This window comes from Lacerta agilis, chromosome Z (assembly GCF_009819535.1).
Source record: "Lacerta agilis isolate rLacAgi1 chromosome Z, rLacAgi1.pri, whole genome shotgun sequence".
In the NCBI taxonomy this organism is placed as follows: Eukaryota; Metazoa; Chordata; class Lepidosauria; order Squamata; family Lacertidae; genus Lacerta; species Lacerta agilis.
Genome location: NC_046331.1, coordinates 3,650,219 through 3,674,709, shown reverse-complemented (window position 1 = coordinate 3,674,709; position 24,491 = coordinate 3,650,219). Strand labels below are relative to the sequence as shown.

The window sequence follows — 24,491 nt, the reverse complement described above, 5'->3', positions numbered from 1 at the left end:
AGAGCTGTTTGTATGTTTAAGACACATCACAGAAAACAAGCACTATCGCCACCAATCACCCGTGACCAGATCACAACAGACAGACATGCTAAGTTCACCTGTGGTGGCTTTGCTGTTTCACTGTCAGCACTTACATTTCAGCCATTTGTCTGAATCCACTGATTACATATAGAAAGCATTAAACAGGTGACTTCTGGTTCCTTTCTTACTCATCACTGCATTTACACAACCACATCTTTATATTTGAAAAGCTTCTGACAAACCAACAGTTATGAGGCCATTAGGAGCAATATTGTATTCTTCTCTGCATATGATTACAATATCTTCTATGTAAGGCTTGAGTTATTCTGATGAGTTCCCCAATGAATTACAAAGAAAAAGGCAGATACATAGCCAACACAGGTTATAATACAGAAACAATTAATGAAGCATTCAACACCCTGACATACAGAACAAGTAGAGCAGTAAAGACTTGCTATCTGGAGATTCCTTACAAGACTCCTAATAGTAACAGCAGCTCAGACCTGAAAGCAATCTAGACAGGAGAAAATCATGGGTTGACTGCTTGCCAGTTTGTTCGACCACCAAATTTATCAGAGCAGTTCAACAATGTAAACTGTTGCCTAGAGCAGAGGTGCCTTCTAGGTGTTGCTGAACTCCAAGTCTCATCATCTCTGACTAATGATCAGCCTGGTATGTGTCGAAGCAATGATTCTTCAGAATCAACTTCACTGGACTGGTCATGATGCTTGGATGCCTGATTCCTGTCTTCCAAAGCAACTGCTCTATTCACAACTTAAGAATGGAAAGCGCAACGCCAGTGGACAACAAAAGAAGTTTAAAGACGCTCTGAAGGCAAATCTAAAGAAAGTAGTATAAACACTGACAACTGAGAAGCACTGGCCTGCAAGAACTCCAATTGAAGAACAGCCTCTACCAATGGTGTCGTGGACTTTGAAGAAGCACGAACTCAGGACAAAGGGGAGAAAGGAGCTAAGAGGAAGGAATGTTTGGCAAATCCTCACTGCCAACAACTCCCACCGTGTCACCACTGTGGAAGGATGTGAAGATCCAGAATTGGCCTTCACAGTTACCATGGACACGTTGTTAAAGACCATATTCATGGAAGATAATCTTACTTGCTACAAGTGATCGCCAAAGATGGGAGCTGGATCAGTTTAAGAGGCCTGTGGTGAATGTAGAGCTCTGCTCAAAGAATGGCTATTAATCCTGCTAACTGCTTTAAAAGGCTGAGGCTGCAATTCTAAATACATGTCTCTGGGAGTCAATTCCATTAAGTCTCACAGGATATAACCCTTGGTTGATCCAAAACAAACCTGACAGAAGATAAGCCCCATTGAGCTCACTATAACTTTCTTCTGAGTAAACATGAGTAGTACAAGAGTACCATCTCCTGTCAAATGCTTAAGGCCACCCCATGGTTTAACTGGTCCCTTAAGAGTTTGATGATATCACATGACATCCGGCATCTGAGGGCTTCCATGACATGCCGGGAGGGCATGTAACCCCTCTACGATCACAGCAGGCCACTGTGGACCAATTAGGGTGAGGTTTTGAACCCCTAGCCAAGTTGGGTTGGTTTCATGACTTTATCTAGCATACTAAAATGATAAACATACCATGTTTATTCACAACTACTTGTGTTTCCCCAAAATAGTGTTGTGTGGAATTTTCATAATCTTGAAATTATTGTTAGTATCAAACCATCCTCTGTGCCCCCCCCCACTGGCCTGGAACATATTCTTAAGCAAAAGTGCAGATTTCAAATAATGAATGCAGTTGGGTGATGCCTTATACCTTAAGAGATCCTGAGCATGTACTCTAGCTTTTTAACATTGTTGGCTGGGAATGTTAGCGTCCCCAGCCTTTTTCTGCTGCACCTGGAGAACAGCAGTCATATGGAGGAGCTAGAAGGTTAGCTAGCTAGGTCCACCCATGAAGAACAACTTTGCCTTAGCTGCATCTGGTTTCCAGAAGAAAAGCCTACTTATCTAGAGGTTGCCATTGACAGTGGATTTCTGCCCTGGTAGAGTCATCCTGAAATATGTGACCCCACTAAATAAGGATCACCCCACTGGGTCATTCCTTTGTAGTAAGATCAGGACACTATACCTAGGGGATTGGTTGCAGGTGGCCTTGCTCCTAAGTGACAGGTGGAATGCTGAGAAGCAGCTGCTGTAGCGATAGTACTAATACAACACAGAAACACATATGCATTTTAAATGTTTAATTCGTTTTTAACATTTGATCTTATTGGTGTTATTTCACAATTCAAAATAATTTGAAGTGGGAGAAGGAACTACATCACAAGGAATTGCAACATGCCCTTCCAACCATTTGAAAGTCCATGCCCCACACTGTTTAGCACAGGGAGGGCTATAACCTCAGATGGGAGAGGAAGGATCTCCTATAAAAACAGTAGCATGTTGATGAAAGGTGCACATCACTATATGTGTTCACAGGAGCAGTTCACCATGCACCCAATTCCACCGGGAAATCTACACTTCCTCTTTAAGCTATGGTATGAAGAATTGGACAGTGGAATCCTTCCCTTTTCACCTCTGCCTCCACTTCCCTCCCCTGTGATGAGTGACAGATTGCAAGTCCTTCAGGGCAGAGGCCTGCATGATACTACTTCATGAAGCACTGTGCTCATAAATCAGGAGTGGGGAACTTTTCGCAGTCCAGGTGCTGCTGAACTACAACTCCCATCAGCCCAAGCTAGCATGATGAATGGTGAAGACAGATGGGAGTTGGAGCTGAGCACTTAAGAGGGCCAAAGTTCCCCACCCTGGTGTAAGTGGTGTTCTATAAAATTAACAATAAGATATATTCTTAGCCAGTGTATACAAAGGAGAATTTGGAGTGTTTCAAATGTGTGGATAGGGGGAGGGGACCAATCTCATTTACAGAAACAGACCTGCCTTGCCTAAGGAAGTCAACCCTGACAAGAACTTTCCCAACATCAATCACTTCTGAGAGGCTGAGTGCAATGTGTTCATGGCAATTTTGAAAGACAGGGCATGCTCAGAAGGGGAGAAAAAATTGCCCACATAAGTTTGAACAGTTGAGATGACTCAGCAACAACTGGCAGGCAGCATCAATTTCAATCACTCCAGCACATCTGCATCACTGCAATGACAACAAAGAACATCAACTTCCAACCTAGGAAAACATCAGGTGCAAAGCTTCGGCCACATGAATAAACTTTGGCGCATTGTCTTATAATTCTAGAGCTACAGCAATTTAAGTATCCCAGCTATGCATGGGACTTATCCCTGCCCTGATTGCACATAATGTCTCTAAGACATTAAAAAGCTCACAAGCACAGTGCAAATAATAATAGAGCAGCAAAATATTTTTGTGCTTACAGTATTATGTGTCATAGAATCTACCATTTGGCTTGTATTTGTGCTTAACAGCTTGTTTGCATGACCTGTGTCCTTGCGTTGCAAGTACAGGCAACTCCCCATTTACGCACATTCTATTTGTGTGCTACCACACACGTGTGGTGCTGGGTAACCAGAAGTGGGAAGGGGAGGGAGAAGAACCCCATGAAGGATCTCTTCTTTCACCAACTTTAGTTAGCTATAAGGCCAATAACAAGGTTGTTCCAGATGGAGAATCATGATTTAGGATTGTGAGGAAAGGACAGCAAGCAGGACCTTCAGTAAATGTCAGAATGCATGCACATCACACCAACAATTGGGCAAGAGAACAGGGACAGAAACCCTATCCTTCCAACACGATATAAATATCTTCCTTCACCTCTTACTCCTTGTCGCCACCCCTTCCCATTCCTGAGCAGTGAAAGCTCAGTCTGAAAACACTCTGGGCTCCCATACCCTTCAGTTGTTTGTTGCCTCCATTCTACAATCTGGTGAGGGGAGCACACCAGTGAGGCAAGTACATTTGACTTCTACCCCCAAATAAATGGACATGAGGGTGCGATTGGTGCATGCTCCTTAATCCTACAACAACCCTTGCCCAGATCCACACCACACCACTTCACCCTTAACAGCTACGGGTAGTTTGTAGGCAATGCTATCCATGGGGTCTTTGGCTCAGGGAAGGACTGACAATCAAGGGGTCCAGGTCAGTAGGATTCCACACACACACACACACACACACACACACACACACACACAATTTTTTTCAAGTAACAGTAGGTCATCCTACCCAGTAAACAGGACACAAAAGTTATATATTTGCAGAACCCTTGAGTGAAACATGGGGAAGATGATTTTTATGAGCTTTGGTTAAGTGAGCCTCATTTAAGTTCAAAGAACACAACAAGTCATGCTCCAGGAACAGAGGAGCAGGAGAGAGTAGGAGGACCCCAATCACACAGTGGTTGACTGTAGCGGCAGGTATGGTGTCGGGACACCATGTAAGGAGCACACAGCACAGGCAGCTGGTGACTGTGCCGTGTGCCAGTCCCTCTTCCATCCTGGAGAATTGTGTTTGTCTAATCAGTTGGCCCTTGGGTCTCTGGATACTGTTGCAGAATGCCAGGTCAACTCATAGTAATCATGTTTCACTAGTCAGTCAGTTACTGCCTGCCTTAAGCTGGGAAACCCCCGGTGAATAAAATGCTGACCCACCACTGTCCACCTGCTTCAGTGGGTGCTTGGAACTCAGAGTGTCACTCAACAAGGGGACTGAGCTCTGCACCTGGCAAAAAGAAAACAAACCCTCTTGCACCTATCAACCTGGAACATCAGAACCATGTATCCTGGCTTGTCCACCAACCTGTTGTTGGTCAATGACTCATGGAAGATGGCCATCACTGACCATGAGCTGAAAATGAGCTCAACATTGATGTTTCTGCTTTACGGGAGACCAGACTCATTTCTAATGGCTGTCTCCAAGAAAAGAACTACAGCTTTTGGGAGCAAGGAAAAGAGCCACATACTCGCAGTGTAGGCTTCACAGTGAGGAACTCAATCTGTCTGCAATAGAACTGCCAACCAAGGACTCAGAACACTTGCTTTCCCTCCACCTCTCAACTACCTCTGGTCAAGTTAACATCTTGAGTGTCTACTCTCCCATTACATGCTCTGACATACAGACCAAGGACCTAGGAACTAGACCAAGCCTATCAGAAGGGTCTCAGACTGCGAAGACCTATTCCTGCTAGGAGATTTCAATGCCATAGTTGGGGACGATCATCAACACATGAACCAGCAGATTCCCAGACAATGTGCCAGTGACTGATGGCTAAAGCTGCATCAGAACATTCAACTTGCTGCTGACATTGGCAACACTCGCAAAATGTATGAAGGCGTGTAGAAAGCCTTTAGACAAACGGTCTGGAAAACTGCATCACTGAAAACCTTGTTGGGAAGATCAGCAAGCAGGTGAAGCATTGGGTAGAGTGCTATCAAGAACTGTACTTGCAGGAAAACATGGTCTCTGACCCAGCAATCAACAGTATCCAGACTCTGCCTGCCTTGGAAATGCTGGATGTCCCTCCCTCCCTTGATGAGCTGAAAAATGCCACAAACTCTCAGGCATGTGGTATAGCCTCAGGACAGGATGGAATCCCAACAGAAGTGATGAAAGCTAGTTTCAATTCCTCTTTCATGACACACTGCCACAGCCTGCTATTGTAGAGTTGGGAACAAGGATCTGTGCCACAAGACATGTGCAACTCCAGCATTGTGACCCTCTACAAGCACAAAGGTAGCTGTCGTGACTGCAAGAAGTACCATGGAATCTGTGGGGAATGCCTTCCCCCATGTAGTTCTCAACACATTAAAGTCACTCACTGACAGGGTCTATCCTGAGTCCCAATGCAGCTTTAGAACTGAGAGGTCAACAGTCAACATGATTTTCTCACTGAGCCAACTGCAGGAGAAATGCCGAGAGCAGAGTTGCCCCTTGTACATCTCCATAGAAATGATGAAGGCCTTTGACCTAATCAGCTGAAAAGGACTCTCTACACTGTTCAATACGATAGGATGCCATTTAAGCTTCACAAGATGATCATGTCCTTCCACAAGAACATGTGTGGCACTGTCCAATATGACTGCTCATCTTCAGACACCTTCTCTACAAACAGCGGTGTTGACCAAATGCTTGAGGTGGCAGACAATTCTGTCTACCAGGGTTCCACCATAACCAACAACCTCCTCGTTTATAGTGAGCTAGACAATAGCATTGACATAGCAGCTACAGCAATGGCTCATCCCTCCAAAATGGTATGGGATAATGTGATGCTAATGACCATGGTGAAGGTCTATCAGGCTTGCATGTTGAGTACACTGCTTTATGGAAGTGAGTTGTGGGCAAATTGCAACTGCTAGAAGTGACGCCTCAATGCTTTCCAGATGTGCTGAATCAGGAAGACATGACAGTCTCAAACAAAGATGTGCTCTCCCAAGCCCACATTCTCAGCATGTTCACACTCCTGTCTCAGCAGCTTAGATATGTCCATAGAATGGAAGATGGCAGGATCCCAAAGGAAGTGTTCTATAAGGAGCTGGTTTCAGGCACCAGCCCCATTACAAAAATGTCTGGAAATGAGACATGAAAATTGGCAACATCAACCCTTCCATGTGGGAATCTCTTATAGACAACTGCAGTGACTAGACAGAAGTCAGGTCATGCATCCAAAGCAGTGACCAGAGGAAGAATGACCATTGGGAGGATCACAAAGAGAAAAAATGCCATGGTGCAACTGCAGTAGCACAACATTACTCCTTCATCTGTCCCAGCTGCAACAAAACAAGTCCCTCCCATGTCAGTCTCTGCAGCCGCAGCAGGTGCTGTAACCTTTCAACAATTTGACTTCACAACAATAAATAAAAGATTAAAATCAGTTAAAACCATTTACAACCCCAACCAGTAATATCCATTAGCCTTTCTTTTTAAAAATATTTTTAAAGTGTCAAACCTACCTCTAAATCTGGGATCATCTGGATCACTGCCTGCTGTGACTGGGCAGCACACTTCTCCTTTTCTAAATCTTCGTTCTGCTTCTGAAGATCCTCTTTATCTTTTAAAAGAGTCTGAAACGAAAACAAGATAGATACATGTGGTGGTGGTGGTGGTGGTGATGATGATGATGATGATGATGATGATGATGAATTCCATCCAGCCCCTCAAGCAAGGTCTCAGGGTGGCTTACAAAGAATCAAATACAACAACATAAGTACAACATGCTAAAAGCAGCAAATCCAAAACAGTGAAAACTATCAGCATAGATAAAATGGATGAAACATTTCTAAAGCCTGGAAAACAAAACAAAACAAAAAATACTTGTCTGGTGGCAAAATGGCCATCAAAGTAGGTACCAGGTAGGCATCTTTGGGAGATGGCAACATTCCAAATCTGGGGCACCACCACTTTGAAAGTCCATTTTCAGAAGCCACCTGCCACACTTCAGATGGTGGGAGTTCCTACCATGGGCTTTCCCAAACCAGTGCCCACTAAATGCTGACACTAACTCTCAGTAACCCCAGCCTACAATTGTCTACAATGACTGGTAGCATCTCTCCAGGGTTTCAGACAGGAGACTCTCAACCTTATCTAGAGATTTTGGAGTTGGAACTTAGGGCCTTCTGCTTGCAATGTCTATGCTTTACCCACTAAACTAAGACCAGTGGGTTTTTGGCCAAAGTGCACCAAAGCAATTCTGCCACCTCTCAGGTGGGCGCCATTTTAGGCCACACTCTCCTCACCCACTTCTTGCCTTTACATACGTCTAAGAAACATTTCATGTCAAATCAGAAACTGGCCAGCATGTGCGAGTCTACACTTTTTTTTAGATCTATGACTCCACCTAGTTCCTAGCCATTCCTAGCTATAGAGCGGTGCCAATTTATATTTCCTTTTCTTCAATCTGTCTCCCATGTAGCAGTGGTGGGTTGTAAGCTTTCCAGCCAGGCCTCTTAACACTGTGCACATGCACACACGTTTGCATGAGGGCTCTTCTGAGCTGCCCTAGCCATCCGCCTGAATCAAAGAAGATGAAGGAGGTGGTGGTGCGTTTATTTGACCTGCAACAGAACCGGGACGATACCCCAACTAGCTAGGCCAATGGTTTTCAACCAGTGTGCTACAGCACCCTGAGATGCCTTGAAGGATGGTCAGGGATGCCGTGGACAACACCGTCCTCTGTCCCTCTTTCCTTCCTTCCCTTCTCTGATGCCCTCTCACGTCTCTGCCTCCCAAAGGCTTGGGCAGCTGTTTGTTGTAGCAGCTCCCCAGGCAAATGGTGCCTCTGGGGCTGGCCAGGGGATGCTGGCTGCCAGGAGCTGAGGTGGCCTCGGAGTAAGCAAGCAAGTGGGTGAAGAAGGCCAGCCTGCCAGTCCACCAGCCCTTGCTGTTGGGAATGGACAGACAAGTGGGAGGCCAGGCAGGCAGGCAGGTGCTGTGCTGGCCTTTCTCCCTGCCTGGGAGCTGAGTGGCTGGCACCAGGAGGGAGCCTTTCCACCATGTGGGCCCAGCAGCATCTTCTGTTGCCACTGCTGCCTCCAAGGTGATTAAGATGGTGGTCTCACTTTAACCTTTGGCCAGTCTCCATCGGGCTGTTAAGGTTGGGGACATCATGTTCCCAGATCCATGTGGAGCTGTGTGAGGAGGCGCCTCTCTTTGGGGTGGGGAGTAGCTCAGAGACCAGGATTGGCTGCAATGGCTGCCCAGAGAACTCCCAAGGTGAGGGGAGAGGGGAGGAGGCTGAGGGAACACTCCACAAGGGAGGGTGTTTGAAAAAGGGTGAGAGGCTGCCAACTCTGCAGGCAAGGGGTGACATAACTGGGCTCCTGAGCCCCACAATGGTGCCACAGAAAGAATGTAGTTGGTCAAGGGAGCCATGGACTCAAAAAGGTTGAAAACCTCTGAGCCTGGCAAACAGCTTGCCATAGTTTTTAGCACCTCTGTGGGCGATGAATGTGGCTATTGTCAAACCGGCATCTTTCAAAGCTGCCCAGTCGCCAGGCAACTTACTTAACAACTTCATAGTGCTCATGCACCTATTTTTCTTGGGGGGAAAGTACTGACTATGACCCTTCCTTTCCAACACATTTTAAGCACCTTTAATGCAATTACACAAATATAGTTTGCGTAGTGATTGGAAGGACCAGACAATTGCAGTTCTCCATCCAACTGTGAAAATAGAAGTACAGAAGTGAAAAGAGAAGATAGCAGATTTATGGGAATTTTCTTAAGCCACCTCAGAGCACATGAAAATGTGAATGTGAACACCAGCATCTCTCCTGTATTTTGTCCCTATCCGAAAGAAACCCACCGTAACTCTCCAGATGCTGCTTGACTACAACTCCCATCATCTCTGACAACTGGCCATACAGGCAGGGCTGATAGGAGCTGGGGTCTAACAGCATCTACACAGCAACCCATTCCCCACTATTGCAACAAGAGACTTTGTGAAACATGCCACAACTCTCATCAAAAGTTGTGAACTAAAACAGAACATATGGTAAAAAGAACAGGGAGCAAATGTAAACATTTTAAACACCTCTTGTACAAAATCCCGCACTTCAGTTTTGCTCCAATATTCCTACCTGTAGTAACTCATCCTTCTGAGCAATCCTGGCTGTGAGGTGTGTGATGACTAATTCCTGGCTCTGCAATTTCTGATTGCCATCACTCAAGAGAACACTGTAATGAAGCTCAAGGGCCTTTTCTTTGTCAGCCATTTCATCGTGAAATTTCTCTAGCTGGTTTCTAAGGTCCTAATCAAGAAAGAGAACATGGGGAAGAGAAGACATAAGTGAATCAAGTAAAAAAAAGAAAAACAAAACAAAACAACAACAACAACTGTGAGCTAAAATAAAGATGAAATCCTTTCAAGTAACAGCTCAAGTTAGGGTTAACTTTTTACTGTTTTACATTCCTAGACATTCTAAAGATTTTTTTTCCATTCATTTATCCCATTTATACTCTACTTTTGCTCCAAGCTCAAGGTGGTGTGCATGTTTCTCCCCCTCACATATTATCTTCACAACAATGCTGTAAGGTACGCTTGGCTTATAGAGACTGACTGGCCCAGGGTCACCCAGTGAGCTTCATGAATAAGTGGAGATTTGAACCCTGGTCTCCCAAGTCCTAGTCTGATATTGTAACCAATACATCACAATTACTCTCAAGCTTTTAAACAATGTTAGTTCTACTCATAGTAGACCCACTGAAATTAATGCTCGTTACTAAGTTAGGTCCAATAATTTTATTGGGTCTACTCTGAGTAGAAATTAGTTTGTTGCAGCAGCCCCTTGTATTTTGGAAGACATCGAAACAAGAAGCGTTAAACATAATTTATATATGTTTTAAAGTAAACTCTTTATTTCCCCAATCTGAATTCACACCTATTATTTTCCACTGCAGAAAAACATAAGAATCAGATTCAGAACCAAACACCTGTATGCTCTAGAATTGTTCTCAGTAACCAACCAAATACCAAATGTCCAGAAGCAGGACATGAATGCAAGAGCAGCACAAACAGAGACTGATGTTCATTGGGACTAATAGGGCAAAAGGCAGGGAGGTCAACAGTAGATGGAGATGGATCAACTGACTTGTGAAGTTAAAGCTAATAATAAATGCAGTTAATTAACTCTGGGTTTATTCCCACCAACTGAGATTTACAAAGGGAAACACTGAAAAGCAGGAGGCTGACAGTCACTACCGTTCCTGGACCAGCTGTAAGAAGGAGGAATAGCTGAAGGTAGAGGGTGATTGGCTGGGCAGTGTACCATTCAGTCCTAATTGACAAACCTTCAATGAGCATCATTGTGATCCACAGCAACTGACATGAGATCATATTTAGCCATGAAAATTAGTAGCCATTACACTGCTGACGTACAATCCTTATCTATCAAGAAGATCGCCCAGGTGCTTGGCTTCATGCCATTGGAGGCATTCACCAGGGCAGGCATTTTGAATGAATTCTGGTGTTATAGTTTTATCCGAACACAAGACCACACGGGAACACCAATATGCTTCAAGATCCTTCATAGAAGAAAAAGTGGGATATACATGGAACAAAGGGGAAAGTGCTGATAGTTCAGTGATAGACAATCTGCTTTGCAAGCAGAGCGCACCAGGTTCAGTACCCAGCATCTCCAGGAACAGTGGGAGAGACTTCCTGCCTGAAAGAGAATACTGAACTAGATAGACCAACAATCTGACTTGGCATAATGCAGCTTCCTAAACAAAGAAAATTAACTGATCCCAATTATACAGCCTGGGTTTTTGGTTAAACAAGTTGAGTGATTTTGGAATCCCTTCTACTAATGAAACACTATGTTATCTTAACTGAAATGTATTTTCTTTTCAGGGACCAGGTTCCAATGGAACAACTCAAACTTACAAAGAAAGCCAATGGTCTCTATGTCTCAACAAACAGAATGAGCGAATTCTCCATCAGAGATGCTTTCTGCCAAATACCTCCTGACCACCACAACTCATTTTTCCAGGGAGTGCTGTGTGATGAATAATGACTGAATTTAGAAAATGAATGGGAAAGCCATTCTTAAAAGAATTCAGACTGAAGGTCAGAGCAGGTGTCCTCCCCCTTGGTCAAATAGAAAAAGGTGGAAAAGAATGAATAATTAAAATATTAAGCTCCCAACCCTTTCAGTTTAAGATTGAGGACAGGGGTGGTGGGACAACCACCACATAATAGATCCAACACAATGACTTATTGTCTATTCCCAACCATTTGATCAAAGATGACGGACGGTTACTGGTAGATGCACCTTATTAAATCAGCTGTTATTTGGTAGGTGCACATTATTAATCAGCTGTTGGCGAATGTGTTGCAGACTCAGTGGCTTGGAAGAATTCCTGAATTTGGGGATTTGCTTAAAGAAAGACTAAAGCTCTGCTGTGTGTACCTCAAAGGTCCACTTGTGTTTCCTGCTAAATTCTTTTAATACTTTGCCAGAGGATCTTTGTGTCATCCTCAAGGCTCCATTTTCTTCCATCGTCTCTGGCGATTTCCTAACATCTGTGAAATCCACCCAAAGCCCCAAAATGTTAACTGCTTCGGAGTAAAACAAAAAGCAAAAACCACACTAAAACCTGCAATCCACTCCACAGATACAGCACAGTAGAGTCTCAGCACTGAGTCAAGTACACAGAATACAACTGGGTAGAGCTAATTAACTGGCCTTAATACTAATTAACTGGCCTTAATTCTGAAAATATTTTTTTACTTTACTGGATGCCAGAAACAAGTTTTTAGGTGCAAAAGTAGCCATATGCTCAGGATCATTCTAGTTCAATCTCCTACAGATAATATTAATCCGCCTTCAAACCCAGCCCAAGGAGAGAAAATGGATATTACTGTGACATAGCAATTATATATTGTTGGGTTTTGAAAGGAAAAAATCAGGTTAAAACCCACCATGAAGCTTACTGTGTAGCCTATTAGTGTCATGACTCCAAAATCCAGCCACAGTCAAGACTCTGAATCAGAGTCAAGCACAAGACTTACACACACACACAGCATAAATTTAAAAGCTTTAAAATCGTAACAAATTAGGCTCATAACTAACACATTTCAACTTCATTCCCCTTGGCTTTATCCTTTGCTTCTTTCGCCTGTGGTCTTCCATGGATTGCTGCAGCCTCCATTTTTAGTTCCTGAGATTTGCTACAGGCTGCTTTGCTTCCCTTATACCATGGGCTGATAAGCATATTTTAGCTCAAGGGCCAAAGTTTTTTTTCAGGCAACCTTCCAGGGATCACATGGCAGAGGTTGGTGGAGCCAGAGGCAAATGTGAGTGGAACAAAAAATTTACATTTTGTTCTTTTGTACACCATTTTCAACCCATACACCCCTGTCTACCCCCCATCTAGACAAGCAAACACACCATCAGTGTTCAAGGGCCTGGTGGGCTATATTTGACCCTGGTTCCTGAGGTTCCTCACTCCTGCCTTATATCAAAGCTTCAGGAGTCACCACCTGCCAAGGTCCATACCTCAACAGAGCACCCACTGTCAACCCCTGGACAGTGGGAGGCTTTGGGCTCTTAAATTTCTGCTCTATAGCATTGTTTTGGCACCTCCTACGGCGTGGCGCCCAGTGCAACCACACTAGTTGCACTACCCTAAAACTGCCTCTGCCATGGAGCCCTCCCCCTCCCTCCTTGCTCACCTGCCCCCTTGAAGTGAGTGTGGCACAAGGAGTAGGAGAAGCTGCTGGCTTGGACCTGTAAGAAGGGTGGGAGCAGGTAATTGCACAGCCGGCTCCCCACTGATTCCCCATGGATATGCAACGGTGTGGCATTCTTTTCTACCCAACTATGTGTAAGGACCACTGATTCTACAATGATTCTATTTTAGAGATCATTTAATTTCCCAGCCAGCAGCTCAGATTTCCCTTCTATATTCAGAATTGGATGTAAAGGAGGGGGGGGAAACCTGGCACGGTTCATTTTGCTGAAGTTTTATGGGCTGGCAACACAGCACAGCAACCATTTTGCCTAATGTTAATAGAACAGGGGCGGCTGAGCTAGTTCACAGAGATTTTGCATCACAGCCCTCAAATGGGTTCCAAATTGTCAAATAAGGAAAATATTGCCGTGTGCTCTTTACTCCTGCCTGCCTGTTCAATGGGCAAACATTTTCACATCCAGGCTTCCGGTGAAATGCATTCAACTCACAGCAGTGGCTCTGGTGTTTGATACAGCAGGCCGCATTAAAAGATGATCAGGCTTCAATTTTTGAGGATGCTGCAGATCATTTAGCAAGGACTTTGGTCCTCTGAGCAAACATCTGTGGGAAGAGCTAAGAGGTCATAAAGTGGCATAATGATGAATTCAGCCTTGTGGAAATCCTGAGAGATAACTCCTTAATCCTCTCATTCCAGGCTTTTTGTCATCCTTGGGAAAAGCAGAAGGAACAGTCACATGAAATTGCTTTATATAGATCAGACCATGGGTAGGGAAACTAAGGCTAGGGGGGCCGGATTCGGCCCAATCGCATTCTAAATTCGGCCTGTGGACGGTCCAGGAATCAGCATGTTTTTAATAAGTTGAATGTGTCCTTTTATTTAAAATGCATCTCTGGGTTATTTGTGGGGCATAGGAATAGGTTCAATTCCCCCCCCAAAAAAAATATAGTCTGCCCCCCCACAAGGTCTGAGGGACAGTGGACCGGCCCCCTGCTGAAAGTTTGCTGACCCTTGGATCAGACCATTGCTCCATCTAGTCCTGTATACCTGTAGTCTACTCTGACAGGCAGCATTCTGTAAGATCTCAGGTGTAAGTCCTCCTCAAGTGCTTTTGCCTGGCCAAAATATGTCCTTGAAATGTGACAACGCACCTTGCTTACTTGGATGGATAGAGGTGTAGGTGGACGGATGGAGGTGTGTATAAATCTCTGGCTTGTGCATGCCTGGAATGTAACTTCCTGCACAAAGGTAAAGAGTCACATCTGTTGCTCTGCCTACTTTTGCACCTAGCCATGCCTAGCACTGGAATGCACCCCGCCAAAGGATGCCTATGAGAGAATGTGGCCCTTGAGCTGAAGGTCACTCACCCCTGTACTAAACCATGGTCTACTGTGACATGCAAATGCAGCCAGCATGTCCACAGTACAAATGTACATCAGTTGAATACAAATTTTGAAAACTCTAGCTCAAGCCAAGGTAGGTACAAATAATTCTGCTGGGCAAATCTGCACCCAGCCCTTACACACAATAACAAATCCAGCCTAAAATCCTGGAGAGCAGCTGCCTGTCAGTGCAGACAGTACTGAGTTAGGTGGGCCAGTGGTATGATTCAGTGCACAGCAACTACCTATGCTCCTAAGGCAGCAGTGAACATGCCAGCACTGGTGAGGAACTAAGCAAAAAAATAGCACACTAGAATCATAGAATCATAGAATCATAGAATCATAGAGTTGGAAGAGACCACAAGGGCCATCCAGTCCAACCCCCTGCCAAGCAGGAAACACCATCAAAGCATGCCTGACAGATGGCTGTCAAGCCTCTGCTTAAAGACCTCCAAAGAAGGAGACTCCACCACACTCCTTGGCAGCAAATTCCACTGTCGAACAGCTCTTACTGTCAGGAAGTTCTTCCTAATGTTTAGGTGGAATCTTCTTTCTTGTAGTTTGAATCCATTGCCCCGTGTCCGCTTCTCTGGAGCAGCAGAAAACAACCTTTCTCCCTCCTCTATATGACATCCTTTTATATATTTGAACATGGCTATCAGATCACCCCTTAACCTTCTCTTCTCCAGGCTAAACATACCCAGCTCCCTAAGCCGTTCCTCATAAGGCATCGTTTCCAGGCCTTTGACCATTTTGGTTGCCCTCCTCTGGACACGTTCCAGCTTGTCAGTATCCTTCTTGAACTGTGGTGCCCAGAACTGTACACAGTATTCCAGGTGAGGTCTGACCAGAGCAGAATATAGTGGTACTATTACTTCCCTTGATCTAGATGCTATACTCCTATTGATGCAGCCCAGAATTGCATTGGCTTTTTTAGCTGCTGCATCACACTGTTGACTCATGTCAAGTTTATGGTCTACCAAGACTCCTAGATCCTTTTCACATGTACTGCTCTCAAGCCAGGTGTCACCCATCCTGTATTTGTGTCTTTCATTTTTTTTGCCCAAGTGTAGTACTTTACATTTCTCCCTGTTAAAATTCATCTTGTTTGCTTTGGCCCAGTTCTCTAGTCTGTTAAGGTCATTTTGAAGTGTGATCCTGTCCTCTGGGGTATTAGCCACCCCTCCTAATTTGGTGTCATCTGCAAACTTGATCAGGATACCTTCAAGCCCATCATCCAAGTCATTGATGAAGATGTTGAATAAGACTGGGCCCAAGACAGAACCCTGTGGCACCCCACTAGTCACTTCTCTCCAGGATGAAGAGGAGCCATTAATGAGTACCCTTTGGGTTCGGTCAGTCAGCCAGTTACAAATCCACTGAATGGTAGCATTGTCTAGTCCGCATTTTACCAGCTTCTTTACGAGAATATCATGGGGCACCTTGTCAAAGGCCTTGCTGAAATCAAGATAGGCTACATCCACAGCATTCCCTTCATCTACCAGGCTTGTAATTCTGTCAAAAAATGAGATCAGATTGGTCTGACATGACTTATTTTTCAGAAACCCATGCTGACTTTTAGTGATCACAGCGTTCCTTTCTAGGTGCTCACAGACCGTTTGCTTAATGATCTGCTCTAGAATCTTTCCTGGTATTGATGTCAGGCTGACTGGGCGGTAATTGTTTGGGTCTTTTCTTTCCCCCTTTTTGAAAATAGGGACAACATTTGCCCTCCTCCAGTCTGCCGGTACTTCCCCAGTTCTCCAGGAATTCTCAAAGATTACTGCCAGTGGTTCTGAAATCACCTCTGCTAGTTCTTTTAATACTCTTGGATGTAGTTCATCTGGCCCTGGAGACTTGAATACATCTAAACTAGCCAAGTATTCTTGTATTACCTCCTTACTTATTCTGGGCTGTGTTTCCCCTGCTGAATCATCTGCCCCATATTCTTCAGGTTGGGCATTGTTTTCTTTTTTTGAGAAGACTGAGGCAAAGAAGGCATTGAGGAGTTCTGCCCTTTCTCTGTCTCCTGTTCGTATGTCACCATCTTCTCCTCTAAGTGACCCCACTGTTTCATTGTTCTTCCTTTTGCTACGGACATACCCATAAAAGCCCTTTTTATTGCTTTTAACCTCTCTAGCAAGCCTGAGTTCATTCTGTGCTTTAGCTTTTCTGACTTTGTCTCTACACTTGCTGGCTATTTGTTTGAATTCCTCTCTGGTGACTTCCCCCTTTTTCCATTTTTTGTACATATCCCTTTTAAATCTTAAATCAGTTAAAAGTTCTTTAGATAGCCACCCTGGCTTCTTTAGGCACCTTCCATGTTTTCGTCTCATTGGTACTGCTTGAAGTTGTGCTTTTAATATCTCCCTTTTAACAAACTCCCATCCATCATGAACTCCCTTCCCTTTTAGTATTACTGACCATGGGATCACTCCCAGCATTTCCCTAAATTTTCTGAAGTCAGCTTTCTTAAAGTCTAGAATTTGAGTCTTAGTATGCTTGGTTGCTCCTTTCCGCTGTATAATAAACTCTAGAAGAGCATGATCACTCCCACCTAATGATCCTGCCACTTCTACCCCACTTACCAAGTCATCACTATTGGTTAAGACCAGATCTAAAATGGCTGATCCTCTTGTTGCTTCTCCCACTTTCTGGACAATGAAATTGTCTGCAAGGCCAGTGAGGAATCTGTTTGACCTTGTGCTCTTGGCTGAGTTTGACATCCAACAAATATCAGGATAGTTGAAATCCCCCATTACTACTATCTCACTTCCTTTTGAATACTTGGTCATCTGTTCCAGGAAAGCATCATCTGTGTCCTCAGTTTGGCTTGGCGATCTGTAGTAAACTCCCACAATGAGATCACTGTTATTTTTCTCTCCCTTAATTTTGACCCAGATACTCTCAGTTTGGCTTTGAAGTTTTAAATCCTGGATCTCTTCACAGGTATACACATCCCTGACATATAATGCCACCCCTCCTCCTTTCCTGTTTGGTCTATTTCTCTGAAATAGATTGTATCCCTCTATTACTACATTCCAATCATGAGACTCATCCCACCAGGTTTCAGTGATGCCTATTATGTCATATTTAGTTTGGTGTACCAAGAGCTCAAGTTCATCTTGTTTATTTCCCATGCTCTGTGCATTAGTATACAGACATTGAAGACCATTGATCATTCCCCCTAGTCTCTTATTTAAGGATTTTTCCTTCCCACTACTAGGTCTGCATGCTGTTTGCTCCATTTGGTTCTTGACATTTGGATGATCATCTTCAGCACTTGATAGACTCCTACCTTCAGGACCACTATCTCCCTCCCCCACATAAGTTAGTTTAAAGCCCTCCTGATGAGGTTTTTGAGATTGTTGGCGAAAACATTCCTCCCAACCTTTGTGAGGTGCAGCCCATCTCTTGCCAGAAGTCCATCTTCAAGAAACTTCAGACCGTGATCTAAGAATCCAAACCGTTCCTGCTGGCACCATTTGCGAAGCCAGGTGTTCACTTCCCCTATTTTTCTCTCTCTCCCTGGACCACGCCGTTCAACTGGGAGGACAGATGAGATGACGATTTGTGCATTTAATTGCTTCAACTTCCTGCCCAGAGCCTCATAATCACTTTTGATCTTCTGGAGGCTGTGGCTTGCAGTGTCATTGGTTCCCACATGGACCAAAAGGAAGGGGTATTTGTCAGTGGGTTTTATGATTCCTTGCAGCTGCTCTGTTACATCTTGGATCTTGGCCCCGGGGAGACAGCACACCTCTCGAGACATCTTGTCAGGCCCACAGATCACCGCTTCTGTACCCCTCAGTAAGGAATCCCCTATCACCACTACACGCCTCCTCTTAGGCTTGGTTGGGATTCTTCCATGTGCAGTCCCTTCCAAAGTCTTTTGCACAATCCCGGAGGACTGACTGTGCTGCTCGTCTTCATATTCCTCATCAACTGTGATGAGGGAGAGGTCCTCAAATGAAGTCTGTTCTTCATCCTCCATGCCAAGGGAGAGCACATCAAAACGATTGCGTAGCTCCAAACACTCAGAGCCATCCCTGGGCTTTCTACTTCTTTGAGTCACGTTCCTCCATACATCTGGCTCCTGTGTTGGGGAACTGTCCTCCTCCTCAGGGATGTGCCCTGACTCCCCCTTGGTGCAGACAGTGTGCTCTGCTGTATCCATGAAAAGCTCCAGTTCCTTAATATTCTGAAGTGTAGATATACGGGCCTCAAGTTGCTGGACCTTGTCTTCTAGTAGGGCAACCAACTTGCAATTGCTGCAGGTGTAGCTGCCTACATCCTTTGGCAAGAAGACAAACATTGCGCAGGAATTGCAGGTGACTACGGTTGTCCCCTCACCCTCCATCCTGAAAAGCTTTAAGTCAGGACAAAAAGGAAACCTAGGACTGCCCCAATAAACGCTTGAGACCAGTTACCCTTTATCTAAAGGATGGGTCAAACTGCGCGCGCCGATAGGCGCGCGCCGCTGCCCTCCAGGCACTGACTAGCTCCGCCCACAGCTAGTCTTAATCACAAACCAACTTAATCACACACAGCCAGAAACAAACAGCCAGAAACAAACACACACACAAGCCTGGATAGTCCCACAATTCCCAGAGGCGGAAGCCCTAGAAAACAAGCACACAAACAAATAAGGAACAATTAAGCACACAAACTTAATCACACACAGCCCCAAAAAGACAAACCCACAAAACCTACAGTGTGTCCCTGAAGCTCAGCTCACCTTGTGCTCCCTCCTCAACTGCTGCCCTCCAGGCACTGACTAGCTCCGCCCACAGCTAGTCTTAATCACAAACCAACTTAATCACACACAGCCAGAAACAAACAGCCAGAAACAAACACACACACAAGCCTGGATAGTCCCACAATTCCCAGAGGCGGAAGCCCTAGAAAACAAGCACACAAACAAATAAGGAACAATTAAGCACACAAACTTAATCACACACAGCCCCAAAAAGACAAACCCACAAAACCTACAGTGTGTCCCTGAAGCTCAGCTCACCTTGTGCTCCCTCCTCAACTGCTGCCCTCCAGGCACTGACTAGCTCCGCCCACAGCTAGTCTTAATCACAAACCAACTTAATCACACACAGCCAGAAACAAACAGCCAGAAACAAACACACACACAAGCCTGGATAGTCCCACAATTCCCAGAGGCGGAAGCCCTTGTGCTCCCTCCTCAACTGCTGCCCTCCAGGCACTGACTAGCTCCGCCCACAGCTAGTCTTAATCACAAACCAACTTAATCACACACAGCCAGAAACAAACAGCCAGAAACAAACACACACACAAGCCTGGATAGTCCCACAATTCCCAGAGGCGGAAGCCCTAGAAAACAAGCACACAAACAAATAAGGAACAATTAAGCACACAAACTTAATCACACACAGCCCCAAAAAGACAAACCCACAAAACCTACAGTGTGTCCCTGAAGCTCAGCTCACCTTGTGCTCCCTCCTCAACTGCTGCCCTCCAGGCACTGACTAGCTCCGCCCACAGCTAGTCTTAATCACAAACCAACTTAATCACACACAGCCAGAAACAAACAGCCAGAAACAAACACACACACAAGCCTGGATAGTCCCACAATTCCCAGAGGCGGAAGCCCTAGAAAACAAGCACACAAACAAATAAGGAACAATTAAGCACACAAACTTAATCACACACAGCCCCAAAAAGACAAACCCACAAAACCTACAGTGTGTCCCTGAAGCTCAGCTCACCTTGTGCTCCCTCCTCAACTGCTGCCCTCCAGGCACTGACTAGCTCCGCCCACAGCTAGTCTTAATCACAAACCAACTTAATCACACACAGCCAGAAACAAACAGCCAGAAACAAACACACACACAAGCCTGGATAGTCCCACAATTCCCAGAGGCGGAAGCCCTAGAAAACAAGCACACAAACAAATAAGGAACAATTAAGCACACAAACTTAATCACACACAGCCCCAAAAAGACAAACCCACAAAACCTACAGTGTGTCCCTGAAGCTCAGCTCACCTTGTGCTCCCTCCTCAACTGCTGCCCTCCAGGCACTGACTAGCTCCGCCCACAGCTAGTCTTAATCACAAACCAACTTAATCACACACAGCCAGAAACAAACAGCCAGAAACAAACACACACACAAGCCTGGATAGTCCCACAATTCCCAGAGGCGGAAGCCCTAGAAAACAAGCACACAAACAAATAAGGAACAATTAAGCACACAAACTTAATCACACACAGCCCCAAAAAGACAAACCCACAAAACCTACAGTGTGTCCCGATGTCATGTCATTACATAGGCTAATATCACCAGCAATAGTCTATTCCTCAAAAAAAAAGGCATAGTTGGAAGCCCTATGTTCATATTCTTATTATCTTTTTTCCACATACAAAAACCATAATGATTTTTAAAGGGTAGCTCAAAGTTTTTTTCACATTTAAGAGAACCATTTTTAAAATAAGGAATAACACATTCAAACCACTATAGTTTGGTGCCTGCTATGATGGCAAAACAGATATGCAGACTATGGTAATTACAGACACTGAAAATTATCTTCAGACTATGATAAACTTTCCATCGTAGCCAACTCCTGTCTTAATGGTAGAGGCTGTCTCGATGGTGTCTCAGACGTTCACCCCATAGTGGGGTGGAGAATCAGAGAACCAGCAGACAAGAGACTGCATCTGTAATTCAGTTATCATATATAAGTGGATTATGGCAGAGAGGGGGAGATGCCTTGGATCTGTGGACAAAGAGATCCCTCTGCTGGCTTTAAGTAATATTACAACTGGCCTTGAGGGGAATGACGGGCTAAACCAGATCTGACACCACATACATTAGCCACTTTTGGACCAGGTCACATATATGGTATGTTCATTTTAACAAGAAAACAAGTGAGAGTACTTGAATTCCCTCCCATATCACCTCTCAAGGCTCAATTACTCAAACTTTTCTCCTCTAGTCCAACTCTGATACAAGAAGGAAACAGGGCTGGATGAAAAATAGAGTCATACCTCGGGTTGCATTCACTGCGGGTTGCATTCATCACAGGATATGAACATGCTGAACCTGGAAGTACCGGAACGGATTACTTCTGGGTTCAGCGCTTTGCGCATGCACAAAAGCAGCAAGTCGCACCCCGCGCATGCAGATGCGGCACTGCGGGTTACGGATGCTGCGAGTTGCGAACGCGCCTCCCGCATGGATCGCATTCGCAACACGAGCGTCTACTGTAACTGAGGAGGTAAGGAAAGTTCACTTCCACTCACATTAGAGTAATTGTTAGACCCATGTGTAGTGGGCAGGGAGTGAAATGGATTGAAGCAGCCAGAACAGAAGAAGAAGAAGAGTTTGGATTTGATACCCCGCTTTATCACTGCCCGAAGGAGTCTCAAAGCGGCTAACATTCTCCTTTCCATTCCTCCCCCACAACAAACATTCTGTGAGGTGTGTGGGGCTGAGAAACTTCAAGGAAGTGTGACTAGCCCAAGGTCACCCTGCAGCTGCATGTGGAGGAGCGGAGACGCAAACCCGGTTCCCCAGATTACGAGTCTACCGCTCTTAACCACTACACCACACTGGCTCTCAACAGAAGACTACAAACTTCAACATTTTGTTACAGGTTCTATTTGTGTGGGTACAATGAGTAAGCAGAAGTCATGCAAGCCAGATAGTCTGGGAGGGGTTGCAAGAGGACTACCTTTTATCTCCAAAGTAGAGGTGGCAGTATCCTTTTAATGTGATTTTTATTTCATACACACACAGTGCTATCTTTCGAGAAAAAGAGGTGCTGGAACTCACCATGAACTCCTCCCTCGTTCTCTTAGAATGGCAATGGTGCCCATCTGAGAGGTGCCAGTGAGTTCCTGTGAGTTCTCCCTGCTCTCAACTCATATTCATGTTTAGGAAGTTACAAATTATGCACACTATTTTTAACTGCACTTCTTAAACACAGGGAAAATTGAATACTAACATTAATGGCTTTGTCACTTCTACTTTTCTGTAGCTGAGCCTCTTCTAGTTCCTTTACCAATGTCTCTTTCTCAATATTCAAATCATCCAACTCTTGTTCGGTCTTCTTAACTTTCCTTTGAAGATTATGGTTCTCTATATCTTTGGTCAGGTTTTCAGAACGCAAATCTGCCAGGAGACTTTCTTTTTCCATCAAGAGAGTCTGAGGATCTTCAACACCCTAGAAAAAAGCAGTGACCTCAGTTAGCACAAGTCATGCAACGTAGAAGACAACTTTCTCTTTTATTTTGATGCCTTTCACAGCTCTACATCAACATAGTTTTCACGTCACAAATGCAAGACAAGTTCAGTTGCCCAAACTGTTTTGCGAAAAAGCCTAGCCACAAATATTCTCCAAATGAAGCTTGTAGAACAGACTTTCAGGAACATATTAAGACTTCTAAAGGCAGGCTTATTATTAGCTGCTCACCTAGGGCAAGTAATTTTAGCATCAGACAAGTTTCTACTATACAACAAAAACTTGCAGGTGGGCTTTCTGTTTATGTCTAGCCTCACAACTGTGAGCTATTAGGCTAAGGAAAAGGAGAAGATGGTCTATTTAGAATTAATGAAACCTACTCTTCCAGCTTCTTTAGTTCTGTGGAGGAAACTCTGGATGGCACATTCTTAAGCCACTGAACACAGGCCTCTGCCACACCAAACTGGTTGACGTGTTGAGGCTGTACTACTTCAGAAAGGTTTCACATAGCTGAATACTGCTCCATAAAGAAAAAAAAACGCTACACATAGAAAACTAAGTGGTATTCAATGCTACTTGTACTCAGAGTAAACCAACTGAACGACATCATTAACAATAGGTTCACTAATTTAAATGGACATACTTTGAGTATAACAGAGTTGAATAGAGCCCTATATATATCAAGGAGGGAAAATTCCAGGGCTGTCTTTCCTCAAATGTGCTAGCTTTCTGCATGCAGAGAATATTTTTATAGGGAGGCATTCTATCATACAAGCCCACCACCCCTCAACTGCATTCTGAAGTGGTACACCCCACACAGAGATTGGCTACCACAGAGTAATATGCAAGCCTTGGATTCTTCAAAAAAAAATCATTCCTATAATCCATAAAAGCATACCGGTAGTTAAACGTCTACCTAGGGAGGTTACTAAGACCCACTGCTGAGGGACCCAACTGGGCCCCTGCTGGGGTAATCCAGGAAATGATTCTGCCCTGGTCTGTCAAAAGAAAGCACATTAGCCAACAGTGAGGGATAAGCAAAAATCCAGTCAGAGCTTCTAGCAACAGTGATTTAACAAATTTATTAACTAATCTTACCCATTCCAAAGGCCCATCAGCAATAAATAGCCCATTGGCAATAAATAAAAGCCCATCAGCAATAAATAGATTTCATGGGGGACTTTAACTTCCCTGATATCTGTTGGGACTCCAACTCTGCCAAGTCTGTAAGGTCTGACAAATGCCTCCATGGCCTCACTAACCATTTCATTTCCCAGAAGGTGGAAGAACTAACAAGGGGATCATCTATCTTGGACGTGGTCCTCACCAACAGGGAAGAACTGATCGATGAAGTGGAAGTGCTTTGGAAACTTGGGAGGTAGTGATCATGTTCTCCTGGGTTTCAGGATACATAGGCGAGGGAAAACTGAGCGTAGTCGGATACACACTCTGGACTTTAAGAAGGCCAGTTTCAAAAAGCTGAAGGAGCTACTGGGTGTGACCCCATGGTCAAAGAGAAGGGAGTCCAAGAAGGATGGGAGTTTCTTAAAGGAGAAATATTGAAGGCCCAAATGCAAGAAAGAAAAGTGGGAGGCATCTAAGGAAACCAGTGTGGCTGCATAAGGAGCTTACAGATGAGCTGAGAGTTAAGAAGGGGATGTATAAGAAATAGAAGAAAGGGTAAATCACAAAGGAGGAGTATACAGGAGTAGCCAATAGTTGCAGGGGAAAAGTC

At 44.6% G+C, this 24,491-nt stretch overlaps 1 protein-coding gene across 1 annotated transcript in view; it reads right to left on the bottom strand.

Moving 5' to 3' along the window:
- Window positions 1–24,491, bottom strand: part of CDK5RAP2 (CDK5 regulatory subunit associated protein 2) — a 144,501-nt gene that overhangs the window by 82,810 nt on the left and 37,200 nt on the right. The window contains exons 12-15 of the mRNA XM_033138209.1: window positions 22,520–22,738; window positions 9,535–9,719; window positions 7,941–7,980; window positions 6,924–7,034 (exon numbers count right to left, since the gene is read on the bottom strand). Coding sequence (XP_032994100.1) covers window positions 6,924–7,034; window positions 7,941–7,980; window positions 9,535–9,719; window positions 22,520–22,738 — 555 coding nt within the window. The remainder of the gene's footprint in view (window positions 1–6,923; window positions 7,035–7,940; window positions 7,981–9,534; window positions 9,720–22,519; window positions 22,739–24,491) is intronic.